Source organism: Macrotis lagotis, chromosome 4 (genome assembly GCF_037893015.1).
Source record: "Macrotis lagotis isolate mMagLag1 chromosome 4, bilby.v1.9.chrom.fasta, whole genome shotgun sequence".
NCBI classification, from domain to species: domain Eukaryota; kingdom Metazoa; phylum Chordata; class Mammalia; order Peramelemorphia; family Peramelidae; genus Macrotis; species Macrotis lagotis.
In genome coordinates this window covers 151,097,382-151,113,957 of record NC_133661.1, presented here as the reverse complement: position 1 = coordinate 151,113,957, position 16,576 = coordinate 151,097,382, and the positions used below count along the sequence as shown (strand labels likewise).

At 38.4% G+C, this 16,576-nt stretch overlaps 1 protein-coding gene and 1 pseudogene across 2 annotated transcripts in view; both read right to left on the bottom strand.

The window, feature by feature from the left end:
- The window catches only part of LOC141521612 (inter-alpha-trypsin inhibitor-like), a 96,273-nt gene that overhangs the window by 7,769 nt on the left and 71,928 nt on the right, over nucleotides 1-16,576 (bottom strand). The window contains exons 5-6 of one of the 2 annotated variants that reach the window (XM_074234363.1): nucleotides 12,299-12,389; nucleotides 2,718-5,489 (exon numbers count right to left, since the gene is read on the bottom strand). In XM_074234363.1, the coding sequence (XP_074090464.1) occupies nucleotides 5,432-5,489; nucleotides 12,299-12,389 (149 nt within the window). In that variant the 3' untranslated portion in view covers nucleotides 2,718-5,431. Of the gene's footprint in view, nucleotides 1-2,717; nucleotides 5,490-12,298; nucleotides 12,390-16,576 lie in introns of those variants that run through there. The other variant, XM_074234362.1, reaches the window with a different exon arrangement.
- LOC141521609 (putative G-protein coupled receptor 160) lies at nucleotides 2,720-3,697 on the bottom strand (annotated as a pseudogene).

Below are 16,576 nucleotides of genomic sequence, written 5' to 3'. Positions count from 1 at the left end.
CTGAAATGCAGCTTCATCTTGTAGCCATGCCAACCATATCTGCACATGGACTTAGTAGGCTGATGCTATGTAGAAACTCAGAAACTGTGGTTCTATAAGGAGAATTATGCCCCCCAAATTTTGGGGGAAATGTTTATAATTTATTCTTGCTATATCTTTGAAATGAATGTCACTTTGTAAAAGCCAATCCATGTTAAATACTGAAATGGAACTGGATGCCAGTTAGTGATCACAAAAAATGGAGAGAAGAACCTGGGAATTTGAGCCACTTTTTAGAAAAGAGACATGTCAAGCCCTCTTGAGTTTTCCAGAATTCTGATGGGCCAGCCTGGCCCTGGGAGAATGCAACCAGTACTTGCATATTACAAAGATACCAAGAGACAATCAAACATTTATTAAACACTTAATACTAAAGCTTGGGATGCAAAGAAAGGCAAAAGTCTATCCTTGCCATCAAGGAACATACATTATAATGGGGGAGAAAACAGGTAAATAACCAGGTACATTATTGTTGTTATCTTTTTCCATGATCTTTTCCATGAAGCATTCCTATAGTGGTTAGGAACCCTTCCTGAAGTCCAGTAGCCATACTAAAGAACTAACAGCTTTCAAACTCTTGAACTTCTAAGGTTTCCTAGAAGACCAAAATCTCCATCTTAGGCTCTTCTGTCTGAGACCTATGCTAAGGAAAGAAACTTAAAGTAGAAGCAAGCTGCTAGGACTCTGAAATCTATTCTTAAATGCCCATAAGCAAGCTCATGGGGAGTTCAGCCTCATCTCTGCAGTTTGGAATTTCTATTACCAGGAAGAACCTTTTAAGAGTTCTGACATACCAACAGGATGAGAGAGGACAGAGGGTGCGCAGAGAATAGGCCTTCTCAAAGTTTAAATCAGTTACTTTTCCTTTTCAGTGACCAATAAAAAGATTGCTTTATTATTGACAATCACCAAACCCTTTTAGAAGTAAGCTACATATGTCCTTAGAAGTTGGCTGGGGTGGGGGGCGGCTAGGTGGCATAGTGGATAAAGCACCGACCCTGGAGTCAGGAGTACCTGGGTTCAAATCTGGTCTCAGACACTTAATAATTACCTAGCTCTGTGTGGCCTTGGGCAAGCCACTTAACCCCATTTGCCTGGCAAAATCCTAAAAAAAAAAAAAGAAGTTGGCTGGGTAGGGAGGGCAGAGCCAAGATGGCAGCAGCATTTCCAAGGAACTCCCCCCAACTCCAAAAACCAACAAATGATGACTCTAGCCAAAATTTAGCAGGCAGAACCTACAGAAAGACTGAGTGATACATTTTCCTAGTCCAAGATAACTTAGAAGTTCCACAGGAAAGATGTGTTTCCCTGGGCGGGGGGGAGATGGGGCTGTTGCATAGCACAGCACAGCACAACCCAGAGATCACCAGCAGCAGCTTGAAGGGGCAGTGAGAGAACTCTGCTACGCCAGAATAAGTGTGGAGTGAGGGAGCACAGGCCGCAGAATCTGCTGTAAGAATCTGGAGAAATTAGCCTGTACCCCCAGAGATGGTAAGGGGTCAGGGAAGACTGCAGAGATTTCTCTGCTCTCCCTCTGGGTAGGACTCTGCTGTTTGCCAATGCTCAGATCCAGGTTTGCAGTATGGGCTTTCATACTAAGATATCAGGATCTTCCTTATAGTTCCAGGGCAGAGGGAAGTATGGGCCCATCTACATATCAAAGCACAGGCAAGAGAGCATAAGACCTTGGAGAAATAAAGGTCCCAGTAGGGTGTCCCTCCCCCCAAAAAACCCAAAGCCTTGGAGGTGCTGTCTTGAGCTCAGGAAATGAATAAACTACAGAAAAAGAAGAATCTGACCATAGAGAATTACTTTAGTCCCAATGGAAGATCAAGATACATACTCAGATGATGACAAAATTGAAGCTTCCATATCCAAAATCTCCAAGAGAAATAGAAAATGGGCTCAGACTATGGATGAGCTCAAAAAAGATTTTGAAAAGCAATTAAGGGAGATGGAGGAAAAATTGGGAGGTGAAATGAGAGCGATGCAGAAAAATCATGAAAACCAAATCAACAGCATGGTGAAAGATATACAAAAAATACTGAAGAAGTTGACTGGATAGTTCCCACCTCACAGGATGTCTTCTCCTGACCTATTCCTATGTATGGTCTATAAAGTACAATTCCTGCTATACAAGAGTACCTTTCCAAAGTCAAAGTTTTATATCCTTCAAGTCCATTATTCTTAATAACTCCTACACCACTCATTTGGCAATAACTAGAAGCCCATTTTTTTCCCTTTTTAGAATGCTAATAAAGACCATATACCTGCAAAGTTGTCACTAAGTCTCTGATTTACATTAGGGAAGCACAAACATTACCTCTTATTTTGAGCTCTGGAACAAATTTCCACCTGAAGTACAAAAGTTACTGGATTAAAATTAAGATAGTTGTAAACTTTTGAAAAAAAATGTGTAAAGAATGTTTCTTGTTTAGCAATTAAAAAGTTCAATGATTTATTGGAATTTTGGGGGGGAATCTCTTTACACTTTCACAATCCAAATCCTATTTGTGCATTTCAGCTTGTGGTCCTAAACATCAATGTGACCAGTATCATCAAGTGGTTTCTATAGCATCCTTCAATGACCATTCTCACATTTCTTTGTCTGCTCCATTTACAAAGATGATCACATGATGAGATGAGCTCTTAGGTTTTAATTACCCCACACAGCAAAAATTTAACAGACTATTTCTGCTGTTGTTTTTTCCTCTTTGCTTCATATGATGAATTATAAATGGAATAAAGAGGGATTTCCAGCTGACAAATGGCTCCATGTGTAAAATTGTATCTCTTGCCTTAAACTCATGACTCTTAAACTAGTAAACTGCAGTAATGAGAAAACTGTTAACAAAATACAACTAGAGAATGTTCATCTCCATATAGGCTGGAATCTGAATGTACAGAAACAGAATAATTATCTAAAGGAAAAAAATGGGAGCCAAGTTCCAAGAAAACAGATCAAAAGCTTGGTCAAGAGTTACTTTTTACTGATGACTGTGTGATTCCCAATCTGGTGTAAAGGGGAAATACAGGGCGATCTCCTTCACAAAGGAAGTGATGTGAAAGGACTGAATCAGCATCAAGAATTCAGACCATTAAGTTCCCAAAACTACCAGAACACCCACCATGAAAACTGACAGCCATGCTAAAGTAGAAAGGGTACTGGCAGGAAGAAAAACCATGTTTATTCAGGTTTACATAGATAATGGGGCCTCTCAAAACATAGACAAGGGCAGCAATCCAAATAAAAATGACTGAAAAGAAATAAAAGACGTTCTGACAGAAGTGATCTTTGATGTCTGAGCAATGTTCAGGTAGTGATCCAAACCTGCTAGGGACAGTACAGGAAGCCCTAGGCCAAAGATGTAATTTGAGGTAATAGACAGATGTGATATTTTATAAACCTAAATGCCTCAAAGGGCAAAGACCTGGAAATAGACTATAAAACTGAGGCTCACCAAAAGAAATGAACACCATGCAAAAACATTTCAGAAAATTTTGATAGGTGTCCTTTCTTTAAATGCATATCATCCTGCAGGATGTTGAGGAATGTTTTCACAAGGATAATTAAGAGTACCATGTAGCTGGGATCTATAGGTGGGTGCCCAGGATGTGACTAGAGCTGAAAGATGTGGTTATCTGGAGAAATAAACATTTTTTTTCTTCAGATAAATTTCAGGTTTGGCAGAACACATAACATGAAATAAAGGGTGGTTGTTTCCTATACCCTGTCTCTCCAGGGTTTGCTTCTCAATTCAGATGGTCTTTCTAAATGGATTAGGTCTGTCCCTGGTTACTTTTCATCCTAAACCCGTTACCTCCTCCTTCTGTGCCTCTAACTGCTCTGGGATGCTATGAGACAGGGAAAAATTTCCATATCTGATGAGGGTTGGAGAAGGGAAAAAATCAAGGCAGGCTTCAGGATGGAGTTAGTGTTTGATCTGGACCTGGGAGAATATATGAGTGAGAGGAAAGGTGCCAGGGAAAGTGAGAAGCAGGAAGGAGGGTCTCGGTGAAGCTGGTGGAGTCGGATATTACCAGTTGACACCTTCATGGTCCATCTTTTAACTATTCTCGTCTATTATTGTAATCCTAAATGAAAAAACTTTCTGAAACAATATTCTTTCATTGTAATCATCACATTTATATAATGCCTACTAATGTGCTACATACTGTGCTGATGAACTTTAAAGATTTTGTCTCATTTGATCCTCACAACAACCTTGGGGAATAGGTGCTGTTATCATCCTCATTTTATATTTGAGAAAACTGAGGCAATCAGAGATTAAATGATGTGTCCAGGGTAAGTGTTTGAGGCAGGATTTGAACTCAGGTCTTCTTGACTCCAGGCCCACTGTTCCCCTGTTGTCTCAAACAAATTCTTCTACTCTTAAGAACCCCCACTCCTTCCCTCAAGGTTTACAGTTGCCAGGGTTCTTTCCTTCCTCAGTGTTTTGTGTTTACTTCTCTGTGTATATCAGTAAAGGTAGTATACCCCAACTAGCAAGATGGGCCTTGAATTGCATAATCCTTGAACATATTAAATAGGAAGATTCCCCCCATTTGCCCTTCATGGGCTGGACATGCCAACTCTCCAATCTGGGCAATTCTCTCTGGCTTCTCTCTTCCATACCTGAAAATGCTCTCCTTCCTGGACTTTGCCTGTAGATCTTCCTGGTTTCTTATTTCTAATGCCCTTCCCTTTGTTGGTTATTTCCAATTTATCCCTTATATACCTTGTTTTGTCTATGTTTATTTGTATGTTGTCTGCTTCATTAGACTATAAGCTCCTTGAGGGTAAGGACTGACTTTTGTCTCATTTTGTTCCCTCATTACTTAACACTGTATTTGTGCTTATAGTAGGTGCTTAGTAAATATATGTTAATTAATTGATACTGTGTTGTGTTCAAAAGAAAATTTGAGAACTATTGGTAGCTATGTTATATCTCCCTAGAAGAATACAGGCCCATTTCAGTTTTGCCTTTGTATCCTCAATGCCTAGCATAGCCTAAGGCCAGCCAGTGACCTGTGCACAAGTAGGTATTTAATAAATGCTATTTAAAATAAATGTTTTGATACAAAATATCAAAAAATGTTTTGACTGAAGTGGAGAGGCTAGAACTTCTGAACCTAGATTTGACTTCTAGTCCAGTGCAGCTAAAAACTGAATCCCAATGCACATTTCAGAGGAAAAGCTAAGGGAAAGATCATTTTAAAGAGAACATATAATATCTATTACTTATGTCCAGTTATTTCAAGTGATTAGTAAGGATTTAGTAAACACAATATGTAAAATGTTCTCTGTAGCAAAATCTGGCACTCGTTTATAAAAATCTGGAAGAGCTGAGTATTCACGTGTGATTAGCTTGAATATAAATTGTTTCTTGTTTCAGGTCAATTCAGCTTTCAACTGCTGAGTTTCTTGTTCTTTTCCATGCCTCTTCTCCCTTAGGGGAAAAAAAACCCAGATAATACATTGATCAATGATATTGATAACCCCCCATCATATTTTAACTTTTAGCCAAAGATACCTTTTGAAAATGCTAAGAAGGGCGGCTAGGTGGCGTAGTGGATAAAGCACCAGCCCTGGAGTCAGGAGTACCTAGGTTCAAATCCGGTCTCAGACATTTAATAATTACCTAGCAGTGTGGCCTTGGGCAAGCCACTTAACCCCGTTTGCCTTACAAAAAAAAAAAAATGCTAAGATCTCTAACATTGGCTATTTTACACAAATGTCTCAAAAGCCCATAAATAACTCAGAAAATAGGATGATGAGTTTCTTTCTTCAGGAGTCAGAAGTTCATAGATTTAGATCTAGAGTAAAAAGGAAATTTCACAGATCATTTAATTCAACCTCCCTCATTTTATAGAGAAGGAAACTGATGCCCTATGGGATAAAGGTAGTTGCCCAAAACTACATAGAGAATGAGTTTTTTAGGTGGAATAGAACCTAGGAAGTATGATTCCTGAGCTAATGTTCCTGTTTCACACTTAAGAGGGAATATTGTTAAAATGCAGGGGAGGAATTCAGCTGTCTCTCTCTCACACACACACAGAGACACACAGGCACACACCCAGAAGCATTCTATGGGGGAAAAAAGCAAATGGAGCAATAAAGCAAGGTTGAGTTTAACAAAAGGTCGCCTCCTGAGGACATTTGCATGAATAAAGCATCAGAGTTTGAATCTCTTAACTGCTATGTTCAATTCTCTATTATTTGCTTCCTTTCATTTCTAATGGAGTTTTGGTTAAATTTATGGAAATATATGTACTGCAAGCAGAGAGCAAGTTATGCCAATCATATACTTTTGCTTTCACACATCTCAGCAGATTGACTTTGTTCCTAATGACCAAAGGTTTTTTTGACTCTTTTCTTAATCCTAAAGGAGGTATCTGGAATGAAGGCGGACAGATTTCATTTTTTTTCCTAGAAAATTCCCACCAATCTATTTTAGACCATAGGTATCTAAGCAGAGTACTAATCTCTTTGTTTCTCATCACTATTGGGCCTCTAGTGGAGGTCTCTCAGGATACAGTGAACCACCTTAGAAAACAACAAAGGTCTTTCCATGCTTAGTTTGATATTCCTTTGCTAATGTTAAAGAGGACATGACATTCCTCAAGTCTGAAAAAATTACATGAGAACTACTAGGACTTAACTTTAGATTAGATGAAAGTAAAGTCAATAAATAGGAATTAGATCTGGGAATTTCAGATTCCTTTACTTCATGGGATCTATTTGAATTCTCTTTTCTGAGGTATAAAGCCCACCAACAATTCACATTTCAGGGAGTGCAACAGAAATTTTGCATATACATATATATATATATATATATATACATATATATATATATATATATATATATATATATATATATATATAAAATAATCACACAGCAGCAAACGTATGAGGCTGAATTTGAACCTGGTTCTTCCTAAGTCTAGGTCAAGGATGTGAATAGTGAGAGTTCTTACTGACTGATGAGAGCCCATTGTTCAATTGTTAATGTGAACCTTTTCTCTTGGAAAAAAGGTAAATACTACAAATCTGAACTTGGTTTATTATTATATTAATTGTCTAGACTTAAGAAAATGAGGGAGGAAATGTGAATGCTGAGGATTAAATTTAAAAGTGTATTTTTCCTCCATGGTTTTATTTTTCTGTCAGAGAGCCAGTTTTTAACTAGTTACTGACACACCTTTCCTTCAGAGCCCATGTTCTATCCAATGCATCTCTTAATTAACATGTGCAATGTATATATACATGCATTTATATAGAGTATTAATGCTTATAAATCATTGTACATATTGTATCTCTCTGGTCTTCACAGCAACCCCTTGAGTTAGCTGCTACAGTTCTTACTGTACCCATTTAGAGATAAGGCAATAGATTACAAGCTGTTTAGTGACTTGTCTATGATTACACAGTGAATGTGGGTTTAGAGATCGGTTTCCAATCCAGTTTTTCCAAAAATTAAATCTAGCCCCCCTACTCCGTGCTGTCAGTCACATTTTTATTACATTTTAAGTTTGGATGCTTCTTTACTTTAGTATCTTCAGGAAAAGAAAGATTCCACATCAAGGAATTTGCTAGAGAGCCAAAGTTTATGTCTTCAAGTGTCAACATCTTAAAAAAATTTTTTAATTTCTTTTGGCTAGCAAATGAATTGATTGATTGATTGATTACAAAGAGACTAGAGGGAAAAGACTAAGAAAGCTAGGAAATTGACCAACTATGCCGAATCCATTCATTAACACTTCTTTGCCTTCATACCACATTGAATGTAATTTAATCTTCATGATTCAGCATCATCATTATGGATACCCATCATGTACTATGATACTCTCAGGAACTGTTGCCTTACTTAGGGATGTTTGCCTCTTTAATGAAGTCCCAGCTGGCTTTCTGAATTTTTGTGCCCTTTTTAAAATGGAGAATCAGTTTTTTTGTGGGATACCTTGCCTACTATTCCTTTCCCTATTCTTAGTGGTTTTCTAATTACCAATTCAATTTGTTTCTTTTATAGAGCATCTCTCTTGTACAAGACATTATGATAAAGCTGCTACTTATCTGCTGGGGTGCTCTTTAGACTTGTGCTTAAAATAAGAATAAATAGGCTCTGAATAAGCTTACTGCTGAAGAAACTCTCCTAAGAGAGCTACTTAAGGGACCTATCAAAATTTTTTGTCTTATTTATTAGTTTTGAAAGACTAAGTTTTGTTAGATGAATGATCTTCAGAGAAATAAAGTTCAGGTTTGAAGCCCATGCTCTTTGTGGGAGTTGTTCTTAGCCCCATCTATCCTTAGTCACTATAGTCCTACCTTCCTACCCTTTCTACCTTCTGGGGTTATACCCTGGAAGACTCCATAAATACGGAAATGAGTATAGAACAAAGGGGACCATTTGTTATTCATATCTCCCTTAGGGATTGTAGGTGCAGTGATGCTAGGTATTATGGGGAAGGGAGAAACCTATTTCCTCTTCATACTCCCTTCACCTCTTTAGGCTTACTATTTCCTATTGTGTCAACCCCACCCCTCACTAGGGTACAATCCAGCACAGCATTTTCAGGGCATAGAAAGTCTATATATTTTGAGGCCGGGGAAGGAGGGTTCCAAACCCCCAAATATTCATATCTGATGCGAAGTCCATGAGACCTTGGGTTTTGAGTGTTGATGAATGGATCCGGCATAGCTTGTCAATTCCTTAGCCTTCTCAGTTAGTCTTTCCCCGCCCCAGTCTCTTCCTAATCAGTCAATCAACTAGCTTTTATTAAAATCTTCTTACTGTGGCTAAGCCTTGAGGATATAAAGAGAGGCAAAGCAATCCTTGTTCTCAAGGTGCTTATCTGGAAAATATTTTCATTTCAAGAAAGAAGATTCTATTTTAAACTAAAAAAGCAGATTTGTATTTGACTAACTGTATTACCAAATATTAAAGGCAAAGTGTTGATTTTTTACAGGCCTTTATGGGCATTATTATGATCTCGACACTAAGGCTAACTATTTTTTTTAAAACAGACAAGAGAAAAAAGATATTTCACAAACGAGAAATATGATAGTCAGATAAGCCTGGCACTAGTTGTGAGAAATGCAGGGTGTTGGTCTTCACAGGATGTGGAGAGGAGCCCTTAGGTAATCCATTACAAAGGGGGAATGGCCCAGCCAATCACAAGACTGGAAGAGTCTTCCTAATCCCATTCCAGGGATACCAAACCCCAAAGGTCAAGAGTGACCTAGAGATCTTGACCTAATGCTACTGAGTTTGAGCAATTAGGTAATTGAATATTAACCCACACAACCCCTGTGATGATTGGGGTTCTTTAGCATATCATGCCTTGGATGATGTGGGGGGCGATCATATTAGGGGTATATCATGGAATGGGCGGACCTTTTATATTGTAACTCAAACTCTGAGAGCCTATGAACATCCAAGAGGGAGGGGAAAGAGTTTCTGAGGACAATAAATTACCTGACTCCTGAGACTAAGGTGTGCCCCACACCTAGGAGTGAGGTACCCGTATCTTGTAAGGTATATCTTGCAAGCTTCGGGAATAAAATGTACAATTTTCTCTCACTCTAGCAGGTTTTTCTTTTCATTCATTTATAACACTAATCATGTAGAAAAGAAAGTGAAACTGCTAGTAGATACAGATTTAAATTGGTTCCCTACCCTTCCAAGATGATGGATAAGCTTAATGAACCTTAAGCAGCTAAGCAGACTTTTTTTTTTAGGATTTTTTTTGTTTGTTTGTTTTGCCCGGCAATGGGGTTAAGTGGCTTGCCCAAGGCCACACAGCTAGGTAATTATTAAGTGTCTGAGACCGGATTTGAACCAAGGTACTCCTGACTCCAAGGCCAGTGCTTTATCCACTGCGCCACCTAGACGCCCCTCTACATAGACTTTTAAAAAAAGAATGAAATATAATAATGATTTACATGTGTATATCAGTATTGGGTTTTCACATTTGATCCTTACAGTAAGTATGTGAGATAAGCAAGGCAGATAAAATTATTTCCATTTTCCAGGTGAGTAAATTGAGGTTCAAGTTTAATTACTTTGCTAGAAATGGTATAAGAGGCACCAGAACCTTTAGGCCAAGATAATGGGGGAACAATCAGAAACATTAGACTAGGGCAATTAGCATAGTGACTTGGAAAGTATGTAGTAATTTTGGAGCACAGAAAGTCATTGTCTGTCTCTGCTCCCAGTGTTTTAGACTAACCATGGTCTAATCTAGAAATCAATATAAACTTCTCAGCAGGTGCCAGGATTTTGGATCCCAGTGCCTGGGTAGTACAGAATGTAGAGGAGGTAGCATTCAGCAAACTTACATTGGGAGCAAGATTTTAGATTACTAGAAAATTACTAGATTACTAGATTATGATTACTAGAGAAAATGAGTAGGTATAATGTACATAAAGTCTCTCATGATCTTGAATTTCATCCAGTCTACTTGTCTTTGAAAAGCATGCACACCCTCCCTATGAAAGTTTGTCCCTTAGTTACTGCTCCCCATTACTTCCATAATAAATGGTGATTCACAGCCTGTGGTTAGAGTTTAAGCTCTCACCCTTTCAAAATCCCATTATTTCTGTTTGTTTGGGGGATTTTTTTTAATTTTTTCAAGGCAATGGGGTTAAGTGGCTTGCCAAAGGCCACACAGCTAGGTAATTGTCTGAGGCTGGATTTGAACTCAGGTACTCCTGACTCCAGGGCCGGTGCTCTATCCACTGCGCCACCTAGCTGCCCCTTAAAATCCCATTATTTTTAAGTTCAATCAAAGGCTTTTTGTTAGGAACTGAAAATAGAAAAAAATAAAAATAAAAAATGATACAGTTCCTTCTCTCAAGTACTTTATAGTCTAATAGAAAAAAGTCTCACAAATAAATATGATAAAAGATATAACAATAGGATCAAAGGAGAGCTACAGAAGGGAAGGGAGAAAAGAAAGAACATTTATGAAAGTCCTACTGTATAACAACATTATTCTAACTGCTATACAAATATTATTTCATTTGATCCATACAATACATCTGGAGAAAATTTGAGGAAAGGAGGATCACTTTCAACTGCAGAGATCAGGGAAGGCTTCATGTAAGAGACAGCATCTGAGCTAGACCTTGAAAGCAGAGAACTTCAATATGCAAATATAACTTAGGCAAATGCGTGGAGATGAGGGAATGCCAGAGAAAATGGGGAAATAGAGTGTGTGTGCATGTGTGTGTGTATATATATATGTATATATATATATATATATACATACACACACACATATGTGTATATATTATGTATATGTGTGTGTGTACACACACACACACACACACACACACACATATATATGAAATTAGAATTAGAAAGGAAGAAAGATTATGAAAGCTTTTAAATCTAGTCTAGGTTGTTTGTTTCTTATCTATAGTTAATAAGGACCTATTGAAGTTTTTTTCAACAATGGAATGACATGGTCAGATCTATTCATTGGAAGAAGTATTTTGATACTGGTATGAAGGATGAATTGAAAAGGGAGAAGAATGAAAGTGGGGAGGCTAATTAGGAAGCTATTGCAATAGTCTAGGCCAGAGGTGATAAGAACCTGTTCTAGAATGGTGCCAATGAGATTGAAAAGGAAAGGGAGAGAGGAAGGACATGAGAAGAGACAAGGAAGAAGACATTTTAGCTATCATTCCTATTTCACCTCTGATTTTCAATAATCAAGAAGATAGGGGTGGCCAGGTGGAATAGTGGATAAAGCACCTAGTGGATAAAGCACCAGCCTTGGAGTCAGGAGTACCTGGATTCAAATCCGGTCTCAGACAATAATTACCTAGCTGTGTGGCCTTGGGCAAGCCACTTAACCCCATTTGCCTTGCAAAAGCCTAAAAAAAAAATAATAATCAAGAAGATACACCTTAAGAGTCAATACAATTCATGTGCATTCCTGCTTGAATAAAATGACATTGTTTTTTACAACTTTGTGATTAAAGGATTGATTTGGGACACTGTGGGGGAGTGAGTTGGGCTCTGTTTTCAGATTGAACTGAAATCATCTCACTATTCTTTTTCAAAGTAGTATTGCTTTAAAAACTTATGCCTTTGGATAGTTCCTTTTGCTTTTCATTTCTTCAACTGAAATGACAAAAATCATTACATTTTTTTTCCCCAAGCATTGAGCATTCCTGGGATGTTTTCCTTCCCTCCTTCTCTCTCCTCAGTCAAGTCCTATTCCACCCTCCCATTGTTCTCACTTTCCTTACTTTTTCTTCTTCTTCTTTAAGAAGACCACAGTCAGTGTCACAAGTAAAATAATGATTGATACACATCCCACGATGATTCCCACAATAAGTCCTGTGTAAGGAAAGAAAGCATAATCAGGAGAAGGTGGCATAAACTTGATTACTCTTTGGTCCTTCAGGGGGTTAGGTCAGAACAGCTAGCTCTGACTAAAGGAGTTGCTCTATTGATAATGCTGTTTATCAGTTCTCAGATGGCAACTAAGCAAACCTCCCAGATTCAGAAGCATTGTAGAAGTATTTTGTTCAAATTATCAAGGAAATGTTAGAATGTTTCTTTAAAGAAATAAAATTGTAGTATTTTTGAAGAACATATTACAATGACTCAAATGAGCATAATGAAGCATTATTTTGCAAAATGTTCTTGCAAAAGTCTTCTATGTTTATATATTTTGGTGAGATAATGGGGGTTAAGTGACTTGCCCAGGGTCACACAGCTTGGGTCAAGTGTTTGAATTCAAATTTGAACTCAAGTCCTCCAGACTCCAGGATCAGTGCTCTATCCACTGTGCCACCTAGCTGTTCCCAACTTATGCTAATGAATAGCCTATTATGGCCCCATTTCTAAGAGTTTCATTTCCTTCTCTATGAGGGCAGGAGGTGAAACTAAATGTTATCTAAGTTCCCTCCTAGTTCCAATATCCAAGATGTATTTATATTTTGCATTATGTTAACTTTATTTCAATAGCTACCTCAAGCAACTGAATACAATTTGATCTCTAAGGTTCTTTTCAGCTCTGGATCCCATAACCTTTAGAATTAAGAGGGATCTTAGAAATCATCAATACAATTACCTGTGCATCAAAAAAATGGAAGCAGTTTTATATATATATATATATATATATATATATATATAATATATATTATATATATATATTTAATGACATTTAATGACATATAATGATATATATATACATATATATATATATTTAATGACAAGAGCACTGAATTCTGAGCCACAAAAGTTCAAAGTTTAAAGGTACCTAAGATGCCCCCTTGACTAATACATATATAGAAAAGAATTTCTAATATAAGGAAGCAAAGAAGTATTCATCTTGTCTTTGCTAGGAAATCTCTGGTAAATGGAAGGCAGCCCATTTTGCTTTGGATTCTATTTTGTTAGGTTATTTCCTTTATATCAAGTCTAAATTTAGCTTTTGTACCTTTCACCCAACTTCTGCCAAACAGAACCAGTCAAACTACACCTTTCCAATATTTGTCTACACATGCCCCTCTCTGGGCTAAGCATTTATTTTTTATTTACACATTACTAAAATATTCTTGTTTAAGAATAAACATAATAACCTCTCCCCCCACAAAAATATAAAACCTCATGAGAAATACAGTAATAGAAAGAGAAAAAAATGTGTTTCAGTCTGTGTTCTGATACAATCAGCTCTGTCTCCGGTAGATCATGTTCTTTATCATAAATCCATCACAGAAGTTACTCCATATTTTTCCACAGTTGCTGTTGCTGATTGTAATTCCCTCTGTCCATTCTTCCCCACTACCATCTATTATATTTTTGCTCTCCTTTTACTCTGTCCCTCTTCTAAGATGTTCTGTAGGGTTAGCTGAGTGGCACAGCGGACAGAACACCGGCCTTGGGATCAAGAGGCCCCGAGCCCACAAACCACCCCAGAGACCCAGCAACCACCCGGCCCTGTGGTCCCGGACAGGCCACCCAATCCTAGCACTTTGCAAAAAAGTAAAAAAAGAAAATGTGTTATATCTGACTATCCTCTCCTATGATCTCCTCTATCACCCACATCCCCCCTTTCCCCCTGTTCCCCTTCTCTCCTTTTTTCTATATCTATAACCTATTGAGTGTGTATGCTGTTTCCTCTCTGAGCCATTTCTGATGAGAGTGAAGGTTTCCTCATTCCCCTTCACCTTCCTCTCTTCCATATCATTGCAAAAAAAATCTTTTGTATGAAATAGCTTAGCCTATTCCACCTCTCCTTTCTCTTACTCCCATACATTTCCCTTTTAGCTATTGACTCCATTTTTATAATATATTATATCTTTAAATTCAGCTCTCTCCTGTACTTCATCTATAAAAGCTCCTTCTACCTGCTCTATTAAATGAGAAGGTTCATATGACTATTATCAGTATTATCTTTCCATGCTGGAATACATGCAGTTCATTATCATTAAGTCCCTCATAATTTCCCCTTTCCCTCCACTCTCTATACTTCACCTGAGTCCTGTATTTGAAGGTCAAACTTTCTGTTCAGCTCTGGCCATTCCAACAGGAACATTTGAAATTCCCCTGCTTCATTCAAAGTCCATCTTTTCCCCTAGAAGAGGATGCTCAGTTTTGCTGGGTAGTTGATTCTCGGTTGCATTCCAAGCTCTTTTGCCTTCCAGAATATTATATTCCAAGTCCTACAAGCCCTTAATGTAGTTGCTGCTAAGTCCTGTATGATCCTGACTGGAGCTCCACAATATTTGAATTGTGTCCTTCTGGATGCTTGTAATATTTTCTCTTTGACTTGGGAGTTCTGGAACTTGGCTATAATATTCCTGGGGGTTATTATTTTTTTTGGATCTCTTTCCAGGGGAGATCAGGCGATTCTCTCAATTTCTATTTTGCCCTCTGCTTCTAGAATATCTGGGCAATTTTCCTGTAGGAATTTTTTTTAAATTAGGTCAAGGTTCTTTTTCTGATCATGACTTTCAGGTATGCCAATAATTTTTAAATTATCTTTCTTGAATCTGTTTTCCAGATCAGTTGTTTTTTCAATGAGATATTTCACATTTTCTTCTATTTTTTTCATTCTTTTGGTGAAGTGTTGTGCCTTGACTTCTTTTTTTTTTTTTTAAGTTTTTGCAAGGCAAATGGGGTTAAGTGGCTTGCCCAAGGCCACACAGCTAGGTAATTATTGTCTGAGGCCACATTTGAACCCAGGTACTCCTGACTCCAAGGTTGGTGCTTTATCCACTACGCCACCTAGCCGCCCCATGCCTTGACTTCTAATAAAGTCATCAGCTTCCTTTAGCTCCATTCTACATATGAAGGATTTTTTTTTCCTCAGAGAGCTTTCTTATCTCCTTTTCCATTTGGATAATTCTGCTTTTTAAAGCATTCTTCTCCTCAATAACTTTTTGAATTGTTTTATCCATTTGACCTAAGCTTGTTTTTAACATATTATTTTCTTCAGTATTTTTTTTGGATCTCCTTGACTAAGCTGCTTACTTCTTTTTCATGTTTTTCCTGCATCTCTCTCATTTCTTTACCCAATTTTTCTTCTATCTCCCTTACTTGATCTTCAATTTTTTTTTTTGAGCTTTGTTATAGCCTGAGCCTAACTTCTATATTTTTTGTAGTCTTTAGAGGCAGAAGCTTGGACTTTTTCATCTGAAGATTGAATATTTTGATCTTCCATGGGATCATAGACAAAGTATTTGTCAATGGTCAGGTTCCTTTTTTTTTTTTTTCTGTTTACTCATTTCCCCAGCCTGTGCCTGGTTTTGGGTGCTTCCTGAGCATTTGAGTTTTATTGGGACACCCCCACAAGGACCTGAGGGTGTGAGACTCTGACTGCTCTCTTGTGAATGACCACAAGTGCACCCCTCTGTCATGGGGCTAGGGAGGGGTCCCTGTTCTATGGGGGGCCTAGACTGCAATCAGGGTCTGAATGTGCTCAGAGCCCCAGAGCCCTGTTACAGGGAAAGAGGACAGACCTCAGAAGTCTCCCTCCACTCCCTTACTTTCAGTGGGCTGAGTAATCAGGGCACAACTGCCTGGGGGCTCCTGTGGGCCTGCTTCTGTTTTCTGGATCTGGGCTGCAGCCATGCTGAGAGCTGCAAATGTGCTGAGGGCCTGGGCTTTGTACTTGCTTTGGCAGAGGTCTCCCTGATGATCTTCCAGGTTGTGCTTGGTGCTCCCTGGGGTGCAGGTCAGGAAACTGCTTCTGCTTCTGCTGCTCAGGAAACTTCTTCTGGGAGCCTCAGCTCCCAGGCACCCTGGAGTTGCTCCCAAGAGGCTGAAATTCCTTCATTCTGGTGGGCTGCCCCCTCTAACCCCGTGGAACAGAGCTTTTCCACTATTTTCCAGGTTACCTTGGGCTGGAGAATTGCCTCACTGGATCCTTCTGTGGGTTCTGTCTCTCAAAAATTTAGTTAGAGTCATAATTTTAAGATTTTTGAAATATTTTGGAGAGACCACCTAGGAGAAGCTCTTCTCCTGTTGTCACCTTGGCTCTGCGCACCCTTAGCATTTTTTCCTAGGGTAAACAT